Source organism: Oncorhynchus keta, chromosome 20, assembly GCF_023373465.1.
Source record: "Oncorhynchus keta strain PuntledgeMale-10-30-2019 chromosome 20, Oket_V2, whole genome shotgun sequence".
In the NCBI taxonomy this organism is placed as follows: domain Eukaryota; kingdom Metazoa; phylum Chordata; class Actinopteri; order Salmoniformes; family Salmonidae; genus Oncorhynchus; species Oncorhynchus keta.
Window position 1 is genome coordinate 19,731,475 of NC_068440.1, and position 16,310 is coordinate 19,747,784.

The 16,310-nt window shown below is 43.9% G+C and overlaps 1 protein-coding gene across 1 annotated transcript in view; it reads right to left on the minus strand.

Moving 5' to 3' along the window:
• Window positions 1–2,019: 2,019 nt before the first annotated feature.
• Window positions 2,020–16,310, minus strand: part of LOC118399517 (thrombospondin type-1 domain-containing protein 7A-like) — a 172,999-nt gene continuing 158,708 nt past the window's right edge. Inside the window, exons 25-28 of the mRNA XM_052472247.1 lie at window positions 11,855–11,937; window positions 9,808–10,021; window positions 8,400–8,487; window positions 2,020–4,666 (exon numbers count right to left, since the gene is read on the minus strand). Coding sequence (XP_052328207.1) covers window positions 4,576–4,666; window positions 8,400–8,487; window positions 9,808–10,021; window positions 11,855–11,937 — 476 coding nt within the window. The 3' untranslated portion in view covers window positions 2,020–4,575. The remainder of the gene's footprint in view (window positions 4,667–8,399; window positions 8,488–9,807; window positions 10,022–11,854; window positions 11,938–16,310) is intronic.

The following is a 16,310-nucleotide window of genomic DNA, read 5'->3' on the forward strand; positions in this document are numbered from 1 at the left end:
ATTCCCTATTTAGTGCAGGCCCTGACCAAAGGTACAGATCTGACATCTTAATTCGATCACTCTGTTGTTGGAGAGAAATTTGCAGCGTAGCAGGAAATGCTAATTGTGGTGTATTTAAGGTTTATATATTTAAATATAGACTAAGTATATCAAACAACCTTAATTCATCGGAGCGTGGATTCTACAAGGTGTCAAAAGCATTCCATAGGGAGGCTGGTCCATGTTGACACCAATGCTTCCCACAGTTGTGTCAAGTTGGCTGGATGTCCTTTGGCTAGTGGACCATTCTTGTTAAGCACAGAAAACCGTTAAGCGTGAAAAACCTAGCAGTGTTACAGTTCTCGACACAAACCATTGTGCCTGGCACCTGCTACCATACCCCATTCAAAGGCACTTTAATCTCTTGTCTTGCCCATTCACCCTCTGAATGGCACACATACACAATCCATGTCTCAATAGACTCACTGCTTAGAAATCTGTCTTTAACCTGTTTCCTCCCCTTCATCTACACTGATTGAAGTGGATTTAACAAGTGATGTCAATAAGGGATCATAGGTTTCACCTGGTCAGTCGATGTCCTGGAAACAGCAGGTGTTCTTAATGTTTTGTTCTGTGTATAAGTATATATTGTTTTCAGACTTGATTTGTATCAAGCCCTACAAAGTATATCCAATAATTATAACCCACAAAATGATTCACATTCCCTGTTGATGCAGGATTATTCTGCTGCTGTGAGAAGTAGGGTCCAATTGTACAGTACATTAAATAAGGACTAGGGTACCATTTAGGACGGAACCAGTGTCTCCCATCTTGGTAACATTTGATTCTACACTTCCTAAATGATCTGGAATGTACTTAGAAACAAACTGGTAACAGCATACCTACAAAACGATTACCTAGGAAGTACCTGTCATGAAAAAGCCTGGAAAACCATACCCCAAAAAACACATCAAATCGGCTGCAATGGCGCTCTCTCGTGGAAGCTTTATGTTCCAACTAGGAACAAAGATGATCAAGTAAGTAAATAAAGAACACTATTAAGAAACCTATTCACACCATCGCCCAGGCCATACAGAGTGTGATTTAAGTACAGTTGGATAGCTCCAGTTCCTCAGACTTCAGCAAAGCCCTTCTGTTCTCTGACCTGTGTGTGTCTGTACAGTATGTGTGTGCAAAGCCCCTTCTGTCCTCTGACCTGTGTGTGTCTGTACAGTATGTGTGTGCAAAGTCCCTTGTGACCTCTGTGTGTGTCATGGGTCTGAGTTTCTCACAGATTCTGCTTCTTCAGCGCAATGTTTCTATTTCTTCTTCTGTCAAAGGTTCAGTTGCAGAGGAGGGGAGAAATAGATTTGTCAAAGAGCTAGCTGGAGGGAATGGGAAGAATATCTTAAATAGTGTTCTAGGGCCATCTAGTGGCATAGACTGATGCAACAACACATGCGTTTTTATAATGAGGTGCATTTTCATTGAGGGTATTGGCACAATTATTTAGTTTTTCTCATTTATTATAAGCAACTGGTCAGATACATATAAACAACCTGTAGGAAAAGGACAGAGCCCTGTGACTTTGTTTTAACAAGGTAATTATCCGTATCGCTTTAGCAAAGATCATTTACATTACACACACATAGGCAGTAACACATACACGCGCGCGAGCACACACACACACACACACACACACACACACACACACACACACACACACACACACACACACACACACACACACACACACACACACACACACACACACACACACACACACACACACACACACACACACACACACACACACACACACACACAGTCTTGTACAGCTAACCTTGTGGGGACACACAATTCCGTCCCATTTAAAATCCTATTTACCCTAACCCTTCACCCTAACCCATACTCTTACCCTAACATTAAATCCAACCCTAACCCTTAACCCTAACCCATACTCTTACCCTAACCTTAAGCCCAACCCTAACCCTTAACCCTAACCCATACTCTTACCCTAACCTTAAACCCAACCCTAACCCTAGCTCCTAACCGTAAAACAAACAATAGCTCCAAACCCTTAACGTAATTTTAACCCTAACACTAATTCTAAACTTAACCCTAAACCCCCTAAAAACAGCATTTGACCTCACTGGGACTAACAACATGTCCCTTGTTGGTCAAAGTTTTGTTTGTTTACTAGAAATCAGAAATCCCCACAAGAATAATTAAACACGTGCACGCGCGCGCACACACACACACACACACACACACACACACACACACACACACACACACACACACACACACACACACACACACACACACACACACACACCATTTTTTTTACTTTACTTTGCGCAGTAAAAAAGGAACATATTTACATATAATGCATAAATAATTATTAAATAAAAACATAATGCACCCATTTTTTACAAATCATAATTTAAGAAAGTTAATTGAAAAAAAGTAAACATTCCTTTGACCACCTGTCAACAAACAAATGTCCGTCTGTATCTACCATCGCAATTCAATCCCCTGGAGAATAGTATGGCTTGTGACTGATTCATTTACTTTACATGAGGTTTGTCCATCTACAACATTGAATAAATAGTCTGCACTATCAACTGCCAGTCTGCCATAGCCAATATTATGCATATAGCCTGTTTTCAGGCAGAGGACTCGGACTCTTCAGATATGTCATTGCAGCATTAGCATAAAAAGCTTTTGAACGACATCTAAGGCCTTGCTGCATCTGTTCCTTTGAATTACTTGGAGTGTTATTGTGGCTACCTAGGTTGCGTTCTATCTAGCTTTTGCAATACAGAACACATTATAGAATAGCACCAAGGCAGGGAGAAAGACTGAAGCATAAATGTGTGTGAGTGATTATTGTAGACATTGTAGTCACACTCATCCCTCGACCAAAGCAACAGCCACACTGAATAGGAGCAGTATTGAGAGATCGTATGATATGTATATAGCAATGCGCCTAAGCAGTTTGGTTACAAGTAGGCTGTTCTAGTTAGGATTGAGGATGTTACACAGCAGTAGATATGAGACCAAGATGTAAAGAGAAGCCACTCTCTTCTGGTGGATCAGAAGGTAAAGAAGAATTTGTGAACCCAGTCACAACCTTCTGTCTTAACAACAAAGACCAGATTCTATTAAACTCGCAAAGGGGATAGAAATCACATTGTTTTTTTTCCCGTGAAAATAAACCCTTTCAATAACATCATCAACTTGAATTGTTGCTGTATTTCTCTCAACAAACCTGAAACAGTTCTTTGAATTAGCTTTTTTTTTCTCAGTACGAGAGCCATGTGATTTTTCTGCCATGTGGAATCGGGATTCCCTGCAGTGCAGTTTGATGGAATTCTGGTCTTAGAGATGTTGAATAAAGTTACTAAAGGAAATGGAAAAACAATGACTGACCATAATAAGCCATCAAAGCAAGTCAGAGAAACCAACAGGAGACAAACACAAGGTCGGCAGGCAGAGAATGAGTCATGTTCAGACCTGGGTTCAAATAGTATTTGTATTCTTTATAATACTTTCTGCATTTAATTGAGCCTGGCCTGGAGTGGCAGATGGGTAGGGTTTGCACTTTTGGAACAATTCCAATGGCTCCATTGTGCCAGGCAAGAGCAATCAAGCGCAGTTGAAAACAGAAACCATTTGAACCCGTGTCGGTAAAATGCAGCTGTACATACTACAAAGGTAAATCAATTATATTTACATGGCATCGTCCGCCCTATTATCATATCACATACAAGAGGTAAAAGAAGCAACGTTTGTTTTTGAAAAAAGTTCTACTTTTTTTTGTTGACATTTCTAGCACAAGACTGTACGTCATCTTGTATTGAGGGAGGCAGCTTCCCAGACATAAGAACATATCATGCTGCACTAATATAGTGCAATATTGAGCCTGAAACGGAAGAGAAAGGGAGAGGCAGGCAGAGATTTCCTACAAAGGTTGACAGTATTTCTGTAAGATTAGGACATGTTCGCTTTGTTTTGTTTTCTAGGGAAAAGGATCCAGTCCAGAAGAAAAATAGAGAGGCAGCAATTTTCTCCAGGAATCATTTTAAAAAGCATTGCGTACTTCTCATCTAATTTCCAACAGAGCAGCTGTAGCCAAGAAGGAAGGACTTGGTTTTTTCAGGGCCCTCTCCAACAACCTTCGTCTTGAAAGATGTTTTTATTTGACAGAAAAAAGTAGTATATGGCAGATAAGCAAAGGCAGACTTCCTTAAGAAGAAGAAGATAGAGTTTGTGAAGGCTCTTGTGAAACAAAGTATACAAAAATGTAAGAAATAAAAAATATTGAGGAAGGAAAATTCTAGGCTACTAATGAACGAACATGACTCCATATCTTTGTTGTTGTTGTTGTTGTTGTTGTTGTTGTTGATAAATCCGTGACATAAAACCCAAGTCTTCCTCGAGCTCCAGAGGTTTTAAGCCACGCCCACTGGTAGCCTGAGGAGAAAGGTCAAAGATGGGTCTCCTTGACAACCTGTCTGACTGTTCCCACGATGACAGTCTCCACAACGTCAGTGTGAAATGATTCTGTCACCAAGTAGATTAGGAGGGGGTTCACATGTCAGCGTCTCCGTCATAGGCCAGGGTCAGGGGCTTGAGCCGGTTGTTATACATCTGTCTTCTCTGGGGTTTCTTTGGCTTTTTACTAGGAAATAAAAAACAAACATTGCTATTACATGTTTTATATTTCAATTATTGAAGAGGAAATGTAGATACCCATAGCCTTAATATGTAGGCCTATATACCATAATAACAATAAAGGATTTATCCATATCATGTTACCCCCACCTGATACACAGAGCTTGCTCTGCTATCTTTTGAAAACACCACAACTTTCAGGTGGGTGTCAGAGTTACGTGCATCACTCTGCTGAAGGCCATGCTTTTAGTAGATGGTCAGTTCTTCCATCATGCAAAGGCAATACTGAAATAGCTAATGATTCTGTTCCTATACTGCCATTGTCCTTGAAGGAAAAAGGATAGATCTGTTGGTTAAAGCACTAGTTAGTGAGCCACATTTCAGAAGCACATTTGAGTGGCCGTTGTCCTAGCATTGAAGTGATGCCATAGTGGATGATGCAACACTTCATGGACAATTTCAACAGCAGCTATGATTTGTTTTTATATTGAGGCATGTGAGAGAGATTGGACTCTGAAGGAAGATGACGAGCGGACGAGCACAGTACAGAAAGCAGCTTTTTCTTCAGCCCAGAACAGTTCCCACTCACCTTAATGCAAACTAAGTTATAGCAAACAGAGACAGTGTAGACAGTTAGCTATAGGTACATAATGAGGACAACACTATAGCATGTCTGGGCAAGGCTCTAATATATCACACATCACAACTTCACACACAAAACACAGGGATGGGAGACAATGATACATATATTTCAAATGTAAATAAGATATCTTATGAAATGTGTCTTATGTCCATCATGAATGGATAGGGAATAATGGGTGGAGTGAATAAGAGATTGAATGGCAAGGGTTGAGAGATCATTGAATAGTGGTCATGAGTGATTCTTCCATCTGGCCACAAGAGGGCAGTATGCTATTGAAAGCGAAAGCTGATCATAATTTTACTGTGATGTCAATGTTGTGTCCCTGAAATCTAAAAAATAAGGAAGTCCTTCAACAAAAAAACCAATGACTTCCTAAAATGGATGCCGTACAAAAGTATGGAGGTACTCTGACTACTAAACAAACTCCAGGATCAGAGGTCAAACATGGGGGATGACTTCCTGCTCACCTCCATCAATAACTCCATGTGATTGGTCGGACAGGTCGGACAGGCACATGTGACAGCAGATGTGGGGAGGAGAGAAAGACGAAGGGGTATGGGAGTTTGTGTGAACACTGCAGCGAGGGCCGCCAGTAGGTCAGGACCCCTAAGTGAGTGTTATGAGTGTTTCAATGCATTGTGGTTTTTGTTGGTGATTTTGTTCATTGTTATGTTTTTTTGTTGATGCTGTTGTGGTTGTAGTTGATATTGATGTTGTTCATTATATGGTTGTTGCTGATAGTGTTGATTTAGTTGTGGTAGTTGATACTGATTTTGTGGTAGTGGTTGTTGCTGATAGTGTTGATTTAGTTGTGGTAGTTGATACTGATTTTGTGGTAGTGGTTGTTGATGATTTTGTTGATGATATTGATGTAGTTGTTCTAGTTCGTGTGCTTCATGCTGGCAGTCAGGACACGTATAAGCCATGGTATGATTATTTTGTTCCATCCAGACCATCGTATCAGTAAACTGGTCAGGGTTCGAGTCAGGGTTCGAGTACCACCGACTGATGGTGCACGGAGGGGGTGGGGTGGGGGGTGGGGGTGGAAAGAAAAGCAAAATGGAGAGTACAGGTAATGTCATGACTTGAAATGAAAATGAATGGGTAAAAATGAAACTGATGTGATCATGAAGACATATACATACAGGTGATGACATACATACATACATACATACATACATACATACATACATACATTACATTACATTACATAATATGCTGAAAAAAATATAAATGCAACATGTAAAGTGTTGGTCTCATGTTTCATGAGCTAAAGTTTACATCCCTGTTAGTGAGCATTTCTCCTTTGCCAAGATAATCCATTCACCTGACAGGTGTGGCACATCAAGAAGCTGATTACACAGCATGATCAATACAAAGGTGCACCTTGTGCTGGGGACAATACAAGGCAACTCTAAAATTAGTAGTTTTGTCACACAACATAATGCCCAGATGCCTTAATTTTTGAGGGAGCGTGCAATTGACATGCTGGTTGCAGTTATTTCCACCAGAACTGTTGACAGATAATTAAATGTTCATTTTTTCTACCATAAGCCGCCTCCAGCGTTGTTTTAGATCATTTGGCAGTACTTCCAACCGGCCTCACAACCTCAGACCACGTGTAACCAGACGATCGTCTGAGACCAGCCAACCAGACAGCTGATGAAACTGTGGGATCGTCTGAGACCAGCCACCCAGACAGCTGATGAAACTGTGGGATCGTCTGAGACCAGCCACCCAGACAGCTGATGAAACTGTGGGATCGTCTGAGACCAGCCACCCAGACAGCTGATGAAACTGTGGGATCGTCTGAGACCAGCCACCCAGACAGCTGATGAAACTGTGGGATCGTCTGAGACCAGCCACCCAGACAGCTGATGAAACTGTGGGATCGTCTGAGACCAGCCACCCAGACAGCTGATGAAACTGTGGGATCGTCTGAGACCAGCCACCCAGACAGCTGATGAAACTGTGGGATCGTCTGAGACCAGCCACCCAGACAGCTGATGAAACTGTGGGATCGTCTGAGACCAGCCACCCAGACAGCTGATGAAACTGTGGGATCGTCTGAGACCAGCCACCCAGACAGCTGATGAAACTGTGGGTTTGCAAAACCAAAGAATTTCTGCACAAACTGTCAAAATACTTCTCAGGGAAGCTCATCTGCATGCACGTCGTCCTCACCAGGGTCTTGACCTGACTGTTATTCAACGTCGTAACCGACTTCAGTGGATAAGTGCTCACCTTCAATGCCCAATGGCACTCTGGAGAAGTGTGCTCTTCCCGGATGAACTCCAGTTTCAACTGTACGAAGCAGATGGCCTACAGAGTGTATGGCATCGTGTGGGGCGAGCGGTTTGCTGATGTCAACATTGTGAACAGAGTGCCCCATGGTGGCGGTGGGGTTGTGTTATGGGTAGGCTTAAATACGGACAACGAACACAACTGCATTTTATCAATGGCAATTTGAATGCACAGAGATACCATGATGAGAACCTGAGGCCCATTGTCGTGCCAGTCATCTGCCGCCATCACCTCATGTTTCAGAGTGATAATTCATGGCTCCATGTCGCAAGCATCTGTACACAATTCATGGAAGCTGAAAATGTCCCAGTTCTTCCATAACCTGCAAACTCACCAGACATGTCACCCATTGAGCATGTTTGAGATGATCTGGATCTACGTGTATGACAGACGGTGGGTTCCAGTTCCCGCCAACATCCAGCAACTTCGCACAGCCATTGAAGAGGAGTGGGACAACATTCCACAGACTACAATTAACAGCCTGATCAACTCTATGTGAAGGAGATGTCGCGCGACATGATTAATGTATTTCAATTGACTGACTTCCTTAAATGAGCTGTAACCCAGTAAAATCTTTGAAATTGTTGCATGTTGCGTTTATATTTTTGTTCAGTGTAAATACATGCATACATGCATACATACATACATACATACATACATACATACATACATACATACATACATACATACATACATACATACATACATACATACATACATACATACATACATGTGACATACATGTGACATACAGATGAATTACATACTTAAAGTATCAAACAGGTTAACCTACCAGGCTAGGAAGGTCATGGAGACTATAAATATGAGGAGAACAAAAGCTCCGGCTGCAACACCGTAGACCCATGTCTTCAGTTTACCATCTGTGGAGAACACATCACACACACTTAGTACACTAACAAGGGACTAACTCCAGTGACAGCTCACACTATAACGTAAATGGCTTGGGTGCAGATCCAATCCTGTGCAGAAGGGGGCAGCAGTACACCAAATATTTTCCAGGTCATCTATTGTGTGTAAATTATTATTGGTGGAATGTACATTTACATTTACATTTAAGTCATTTAGCAGACGCTCTTATCCAGAGCGACTTACAAATTGGTGCATTCACCTTATGACATCCAGTGGAACAGCCACTTTACAATAGTGCATCTAAATCTTTTAAGGGGGGTGAGAAGGATTACTTTATCCTATCCTAGGTATTCCTTAAAGAGGTGGGGTTTCAGGTGTCTCCGGAAGGTGGTGATTGACTCCGCTGTCCTGGCGTCGTGAGGGAGTTTGTTCCACCATTGGGGGGCCAGAGCAGCGAACAGTTTTGACTGGGCTGAGCGGGAACTGTACTTCCTCAGTGGTAGGGAGGCGAGCAGGCCAGAGGTGGATGAACGCAGTGCCCTTGTTTGGGTGTAGGGCCTGATCAGAGCCTGGAGGTACTGAGGTGCCGTTCCCCTCATAGCTCCGTAGGCAAGCACCATGGTCTTGTAGCGGATGCGAGCTTCAACTGGAAGCCAGTGGAGAGAGCGGAGGAACGGGGTGACGTGAGAGAACTTGGGAAGGTTGAACACCAGACGGGCTGCGGCGTTCTGGATGATTTGACAATTTAAAGGCAATGCTACCAAATACTAATTGAGTGTATGTAAACGTCTGACCCACTGGGAATGTGATGAAATAAATACATCTCTACACTATTATTATGACATTTCACATTCTTAAAATAAAGTGGTGATCCTAACTGACCTAAGACAGGGAATTTTTACTCTGATTAAATGTCAGGAATTGTGAAAAAACTAGTTTAAATGTATTTGGCTAAGGTGTATGTACATTTTAATTCTGCTGTAAATATTAAGATCCAGCACATCACATCATACATGAGTAGAAATGCTGGCTATTTTGAGGATGATACATTCTGGGCCTAATCCTAAATGTGTGTGTAAATGGTGGTGTGAGACCTGTTCATAGCATTTCTTGACTTCATTAGGGGATTTGTGCCAAAACAATTTGTGGCTCCCGGGAATGACAATGCAGAATGGTTGGCTTTCTGTAGCAAATTCTGTTATAATTCCTGAATATATTCACATTTACTTTCTACAAAGTATAGGCCGATATTCTAACAAGATTCAAAATACAACATAATAACAACCAAGAACACATGTCTTGGATGGTTCGCTACTGTCTGGTCCGTGTACCTGGTCCGAAGGGCTGTAGGAACCAGGTGCGTCCAGCTCGGCCAGGCAGGCTGTTGGAGGCCTGTGTGGGGCTCATCGCCCTGATGGTCTTCACGTCAGCCCTGTTGTCCCCTGCCGTGGGGATCTCTAACACAGGGATCACCGTACACTGGTCCAGCAGGCCGTCTGATGTCATCACCTCTGTGTAGCGCTCCTCACAGCCACACACACCCGCCTGGGAGAGGGAGGGAGGTATTAGTGAAATGCAGTTGCACTTCAAGGGGGTTGCTTTGCAGGTGTGTTGGAGATTATTAAAAATGAGTGCACTTCAAGAGTATCACACAATTCACATACATACACACACATACATACACTCACACACAGAAACACATTATAAAATCAAAACATAGACACAAGGCATTTTTGTCAGTTTCGTCTCTTTTAATACAACAAATAATGCAGTCGGACCTGGCTAAGCACCAAGTTGGATTAAAGTGAGGTTATTTATTATCAAAAATTCCCAGGTGTAATCGAATGAATCATCACTCAGCTTTAGCTCAGGCTCATATCTTGGCAGTATTAACTTTAACCATCACACGTTTTAATCCCCTTTGTGATGCTAGCGCTGCATTGAGAGAGAGGCAAGGGGGTGGGGGGGGTGAATCAGAAAGTCATGCTCTGAGATTTATAGGGTGGTGTCTGCTGGGGTTGGGGTATACAGCCCGCCAGCCCAAAGGCTTCCCCTATTCTTTCTCTCTTTCCACTCTGTTCGCTCATCACTCGAGCTCTCTCAGATCACTCCTCTGCCAGCCCAGGGGTTTTTCATTATCTTTCATCCCCCTCTTTCCTTTTTTCTCTCATCACCCCGAGATTAAATACCAACAATGCAAACAGTGGCTGAACACACACACACACACACACACACACACACACACACACACACACACACACACACACACACACACACACACACACACACACACACACACACACACACACACACACACACACACACACACACACACACACACACACACACACACACACACACACATTCATGAACACACAGACAGACATGAAATTAAGGAATGATGGACAGAACAAGTTAGATTCACTTACGACCACGCCTACAAGCACGAAATAACACTGGCACAAGAGACACATTTACACACAGTCAAAGACACAGAAACACAGCCAGGCCCTGGGAGATGACTAACAACACAAACATGAAAGAGACATTTGAGCCATATCCAGCTAGACATGTTGCTGTAGCTCTCTCACAGCCCCCTCAGCACCGACTAGAGGCCTGAGTCCTGGTTCAGGGTCTTAGTAATAGTGACTGGTTCTGATGTGTTCTGACATGGGTGTGTGTATACATGGTGCCGATCCCCCATAGACGCACGCACGCACACACACACACACACACACACACACACACACACACACACACACACACACACACACACACACACACACACACACACACACACACACACACACACACACACACACACACCTCCAAAAACACCGGTCCCCCGGTGTGTCCAGGAAATTGCCTCCGTTTGTAGTGAACACAAATGCTGGAAGCGCTCAGCCCAAGGAGGGACAAACTCCACTTCAAAGACCAGGCTGAATATTATGGGATGTTTCTCTCTTACATATGACTGAGAATCAAATACACCATTTGAATACCACTGGGTTGAAGAATACCTTACTCTATTGCATTTAATTTAAAAAGTATTTAAAAAAAAAAAATATATATATATATATATATATATATATATATATATATATATATATATATATATATATATATATTTAATGGTGTTTGTACTGGTTCTGGTATTTCCTGTGAGATGCTTGATAATGTGAGATGGAGTTTAATTGAGAAAATAAGTATAACTGAAAAAGAAAATAGTCTTGTTGATCATGCCTTGTTTTTTCATGTATGTATTATTCTCCTGCTACGGCAGATGCAGTAAATACAGGGGAATTCATCTGCACATAACAGCAGCATGACACCATCAGAGACTGTTCAGCTGTTTTCTCTCCCTCCACCCCCCATCACCTCTGTGCAGAAGGAGCGTGGTTTGTTGCAGGCTGGGTCACATGATCGGTCTGCCACGGGTTGGGCCGTCATAGGGCAGCCACCTGTATGGTAGAGGTCAGAGGGTAAGTGTCAGTGGGGAGGGGTTTGGGGTAGCGAGGGGATGAAAGTGAGGCTGCAATAGGTCTCCCTTTATGACATAAAGATGCTGTACATTTAATTATCTTACTAATGCAAGTAGACAAGCACATACATGTATACACAAGATGTACACAAGCAGACACACACACCGTCTTGTGCAACGAGCCTATGGAGACACACAATTCAGTCCCATTCAATAACCTATTTTTACTAACCCTAACCTTAAAACTAACCCTAAACCAATTCTAACCCTAACACTAATTCTAAACCCCCTAGAAATAACATTTGACATTGTGGAGACTAACTGTCCCCAGTTGGTCAAATGTTTGTTTACAATTCTTGTGGGGACTTATAGTTAAACACGCCCATACACACACACAGCAGGGCAGTGGACGAGCGGTCCACGTTGGGCAGCTTTCACCTCTGTCTTTGTTACTCCACTTCTGGCAGTCTGTTGTGCTGCAGGCAACATGGATCAGAGAGCCAACATACCTCTTCTCCATTTTGCACTCTCTCTCCCTTTCTTTACATCTCTCTCTCTCGGTGCATGCTGGGTGTTTTTGGAGTTTGAGTGTTTGGTGTGGAAAGCTCTATCCTAACTAACTTTCTTGATTCTATTCTTTTCTTTACATGTTATTTTCTATGGTGGAGGGTTAATGCAATATTTGTTTTTAGCGGTATCCAAAGTTTTTTTTTTCAAAGTTAGGGTGGAAGAGGACAGAGTAACGTTCCTGGGGGTTGCAAGGTCTAGTGTGCGCAATGGCTTCTCAGCCTAGCGCGCAGGAGACGCTGTCGATACAGCATGGGTTCAGGTGTGTTCCTGAGAACGGAGTTAAGGTGGAGGAGGTTCTGCTCGCGGTCGGTGAACAGGTAGGAGCTGAGTTTATACATTCTGCTTCTAGAATGAACAAAGCTGTTGTTGTGTTCATGAAAAGGGCTAATTTGGTCGGTAGGCTAATTGCTAGCGGAATATTTGTAAGGGATGTGTTGGTGTCAATTTCACCTCTCTCTACCCCTTCAACAAGAGTTGTAGTGGCAAATTTGCCTCCGTTTATTACGGATGATCAAATTAGGAAAGAGCTGAGTCGTTTTGGTAAGTTTGCTAGTGGTTTCCGTGTACTGTCAGCAGGTTTTCAGGCAGATGCCGTTAAGCACGTTGTTTCATTCAGGAGGCAAGTGTTTATGTTTCTGAACAATAATGAGCAACAGCTAAATGTGCATTTTAAAGTGAGGCATGGGGAAGGGCTCTATGCAGGTTTTGCCAGCACAGATAGTCTACGGTGTTTTGAATGTGGGGATTTGGGGCACAAGAGCTTTGCGTGCCCACATAAAGGCCATAGACAAGGGGAGGGTACGAGCGCAAGGGGGGGAAATCGAGGTCAAAATGCAGGGGGTAAGGAGATGCAGACAGCAGAGGCTGGGCCTAGTCAGTCTAGAGATGGTGGTGTAGATGAGAGTGGGTCTAGTCAGGCTAGAGATGGTGGAGAAGCAGAGGCTGGGTCTAGTCAGGCTAGAGATGGTAGGGTAGTAGAGGCTGGGTCTAGTCAGGCTAGAGATGGTAGGGTAGTAGAGGCTGGGTCTAGTCAGGCTAGAGATGGTGGAGAAGCAGAGGCTGGGTCTAGTAAGGCTAGAGATGGTGGGGTAGCTGAGGCTGGCCCTAGTCATGCTATGGAGGGTGTTGTAGCTGAGGCTGGCCCTAGTCATGCTATGGAGGGTGTTGTAGCTGAGGCTGGCCCTAGTCATGCTATGGAGGGTGGTGCAGATGATACTGCGTCTAGTCAGGTTATTCTAGTGGATGAGGAGAGTATAGTGGGGAAGTGTAAGAGATTAGGGGGGGAGGAGGAGGGTGTCAAGAGGAAAAAGAAAAAGGGTGTGGACAAAGGCACTATGGAAATGTTGCCTGTTGCTGTGGGTGAGGCCCTAACCAGAGAGAAAGGTCAGGGTGGGAGATAGAGAAGAGGAGGAAAGTGAGTCTGAGGAAGAGGATGAGGAGGTATTTTTTTCAGACTCCTCTTCAATTGGCCCGGAGCTGACAGCCAGTCAACCAGAGGGGTCTAAGTACACGTTGAGAGAACTGACAAGGTTCCTGAATGAGACTAAGGGGAAAAAAGTTAATCTTGAGGCTTTTTTTCCTGATCCTAGAAAGTTTGTAAGATCAGTACAACATGCTATGAGAAATGAGGGGCATGGTGTCCTCTCACCCAGGAAACGGTTTAGGTTGAGGAAGTGGGTCACAACAGTGCATAAAGGTTTACCTTCAGACACTGTTTAAATGTTTCATTTCTTACTGACACTGGGGCTTTTTGAGCTTTGCTATTGGTCTATTTCTCTGCTGGCTTTTCTCCCACTTCTTATGGAGACTCTTCGGGTAGGCTCGCTCAATATAAATGGCGCCAGAGATGCGGGAAAGAGGAGTGTGTTGAGTGAATATGTAAAACATAAACAAGTACAGGTGTTGTTTCTGCAGGAGACGCATAGTGATGTGGTGAATGAAGTTGATTGGGGGCTCTGGTGGAAAGGGGCAAGTGTGTTGAGCCATGGGACAAATCTTAGTGCAGGGGTGGCAGTCCTTTTTGCTCCGGGTCTGGCTGTAAAAATTTGCTCCTCAAAGGAGGTGTGTAGGGGTAGGTTGCTTGTTGTTAAAGCAGAAATTAACAACATGTGTTTTGTCTTTATAAATGTGTATGCGCCTAACACAGGGAGAGAAAGAGGGGTTCTATTTGGGAGTCTTAGACAGGAACTCTCACAAGTAGCGCCTGAGGAGACGCTGGTGATCGGAGGTGACTGGAACTGTAAAATGGATTTTACAAAAGACAGAAATGGGGAAGAGCCTCATTCAGTGTCAGTGGGAGTGTTAAGGGACATCTTTAATCAGTTTGACCTAGTGGATGTTTGGAGAACTAAACATCCAAACACAAGACAGTATACGTGGGTGAAGGTTTTTGGGGCTAGGGTGAGTGCAACTCGACTTGATCGTTTTTACATGTCCAGGAATCAGAGCAATAGGCTGCTGGGTGCTACCATTCTCCCAGTGGGGTTTTCGGATCACCACATAACCATGGCTCGGCTGTCTATTTCACCAGGGCCCCGGCAGGCATCTTATTGGAAGTTCAATGTAAAGCTCTTACAAGATGCCACTTTTTGCTCAGGTTTCCAGACCTTTTGGGAAAGATGGGGGCAGCGAAGAGAGGAGTATGAGTCTCTGAGTCAGTGGTGGGATGTGGGGAAAGTGCAAATTCGGCTTTTCTGTCAACAGTACACAGCTCTCTCATCCTCAGAGGCTAGGAGAGTATTGGGGGAACTAGAGAGGTGTATTAGTGAGATGGAGGTAGAGATGGTGGGGCAAGGCAATGTAGGCCTCCAGGCTAACTTAGCCGAATTACGTAGGGACCTGGGCAGTTTTTTCCAGGTTAAAGCAAAGGGAGCACTTGTAAGAGCTAGGTTCTCCATGCTCAAGGAGATGGATGCTCCCAGCTCCTTCTTCTTTGGTTTGGAAAGACAGAGCAGTGAAGCCAAGGGTATGCATTGTCTACGGCTGTCTGATGGGCGGGTGACCTCTGTGGTGGGGGAGATGCGGGAGCGGACTGTGGAGTTTTATACTGAATTGTATAGGGCAGAAATGTGTGATCCTATGTGTGCTCAGGTCTTGTTCGCAGGACTCCCTAAGCTCTCTCGGGCACAGAGGGATGAAATGGACATTCCTCTGTTGTCACATGAACTGGCAGAGGCAGTAAACCAGATGTCCCCCGGTCGTGCACCCGGGGTTGATGGACTTCCAGTGGAATTTTACAAAAAATTCTGGGGAACAATTGGACAGGATTTCTTTTGCGTGTTGCGTCGGGGTAGGAGAGTTGCCGATGAGCTGCCGTCGGGCGGCTCTGACTCTCCTGCCCAAAAAAGGGGACTTGTGTGAACTTAAGAACTGGAGGCCTGTGGCATTACTCTGTGCGGACTACAAGATTTTTGCCAAGGTCCTCTCTAACAGACTGAAGTCCCATCTGGACTCTATAATACACAAGGACCAGACATATTGTGTACCGGGACGCTCAATCACGGACAACTTGTTCTTGATTAGGGACATGTTGGACTTGTCGAGAGGTTCTAATGTGAACTTTGGACTGGTCTCTTTAGATCAAGAGAAGGCTTTTGATAGAGTGGATCATGAGTATCTGTTTAATGTGATGTCTGTGTTTGGGTTTGGGAAGAGTTTTGTGACCTGTGTGAAGCTGTTGTATGCTGGGGCGTCATGTATGGTTAAGGTGGGAGGGGGCTCAGTAGGCCAGTCTGGGTGAGACGGGGCATTAGACAAGGATGCCCTTTATCTGGGCAGCTGTAC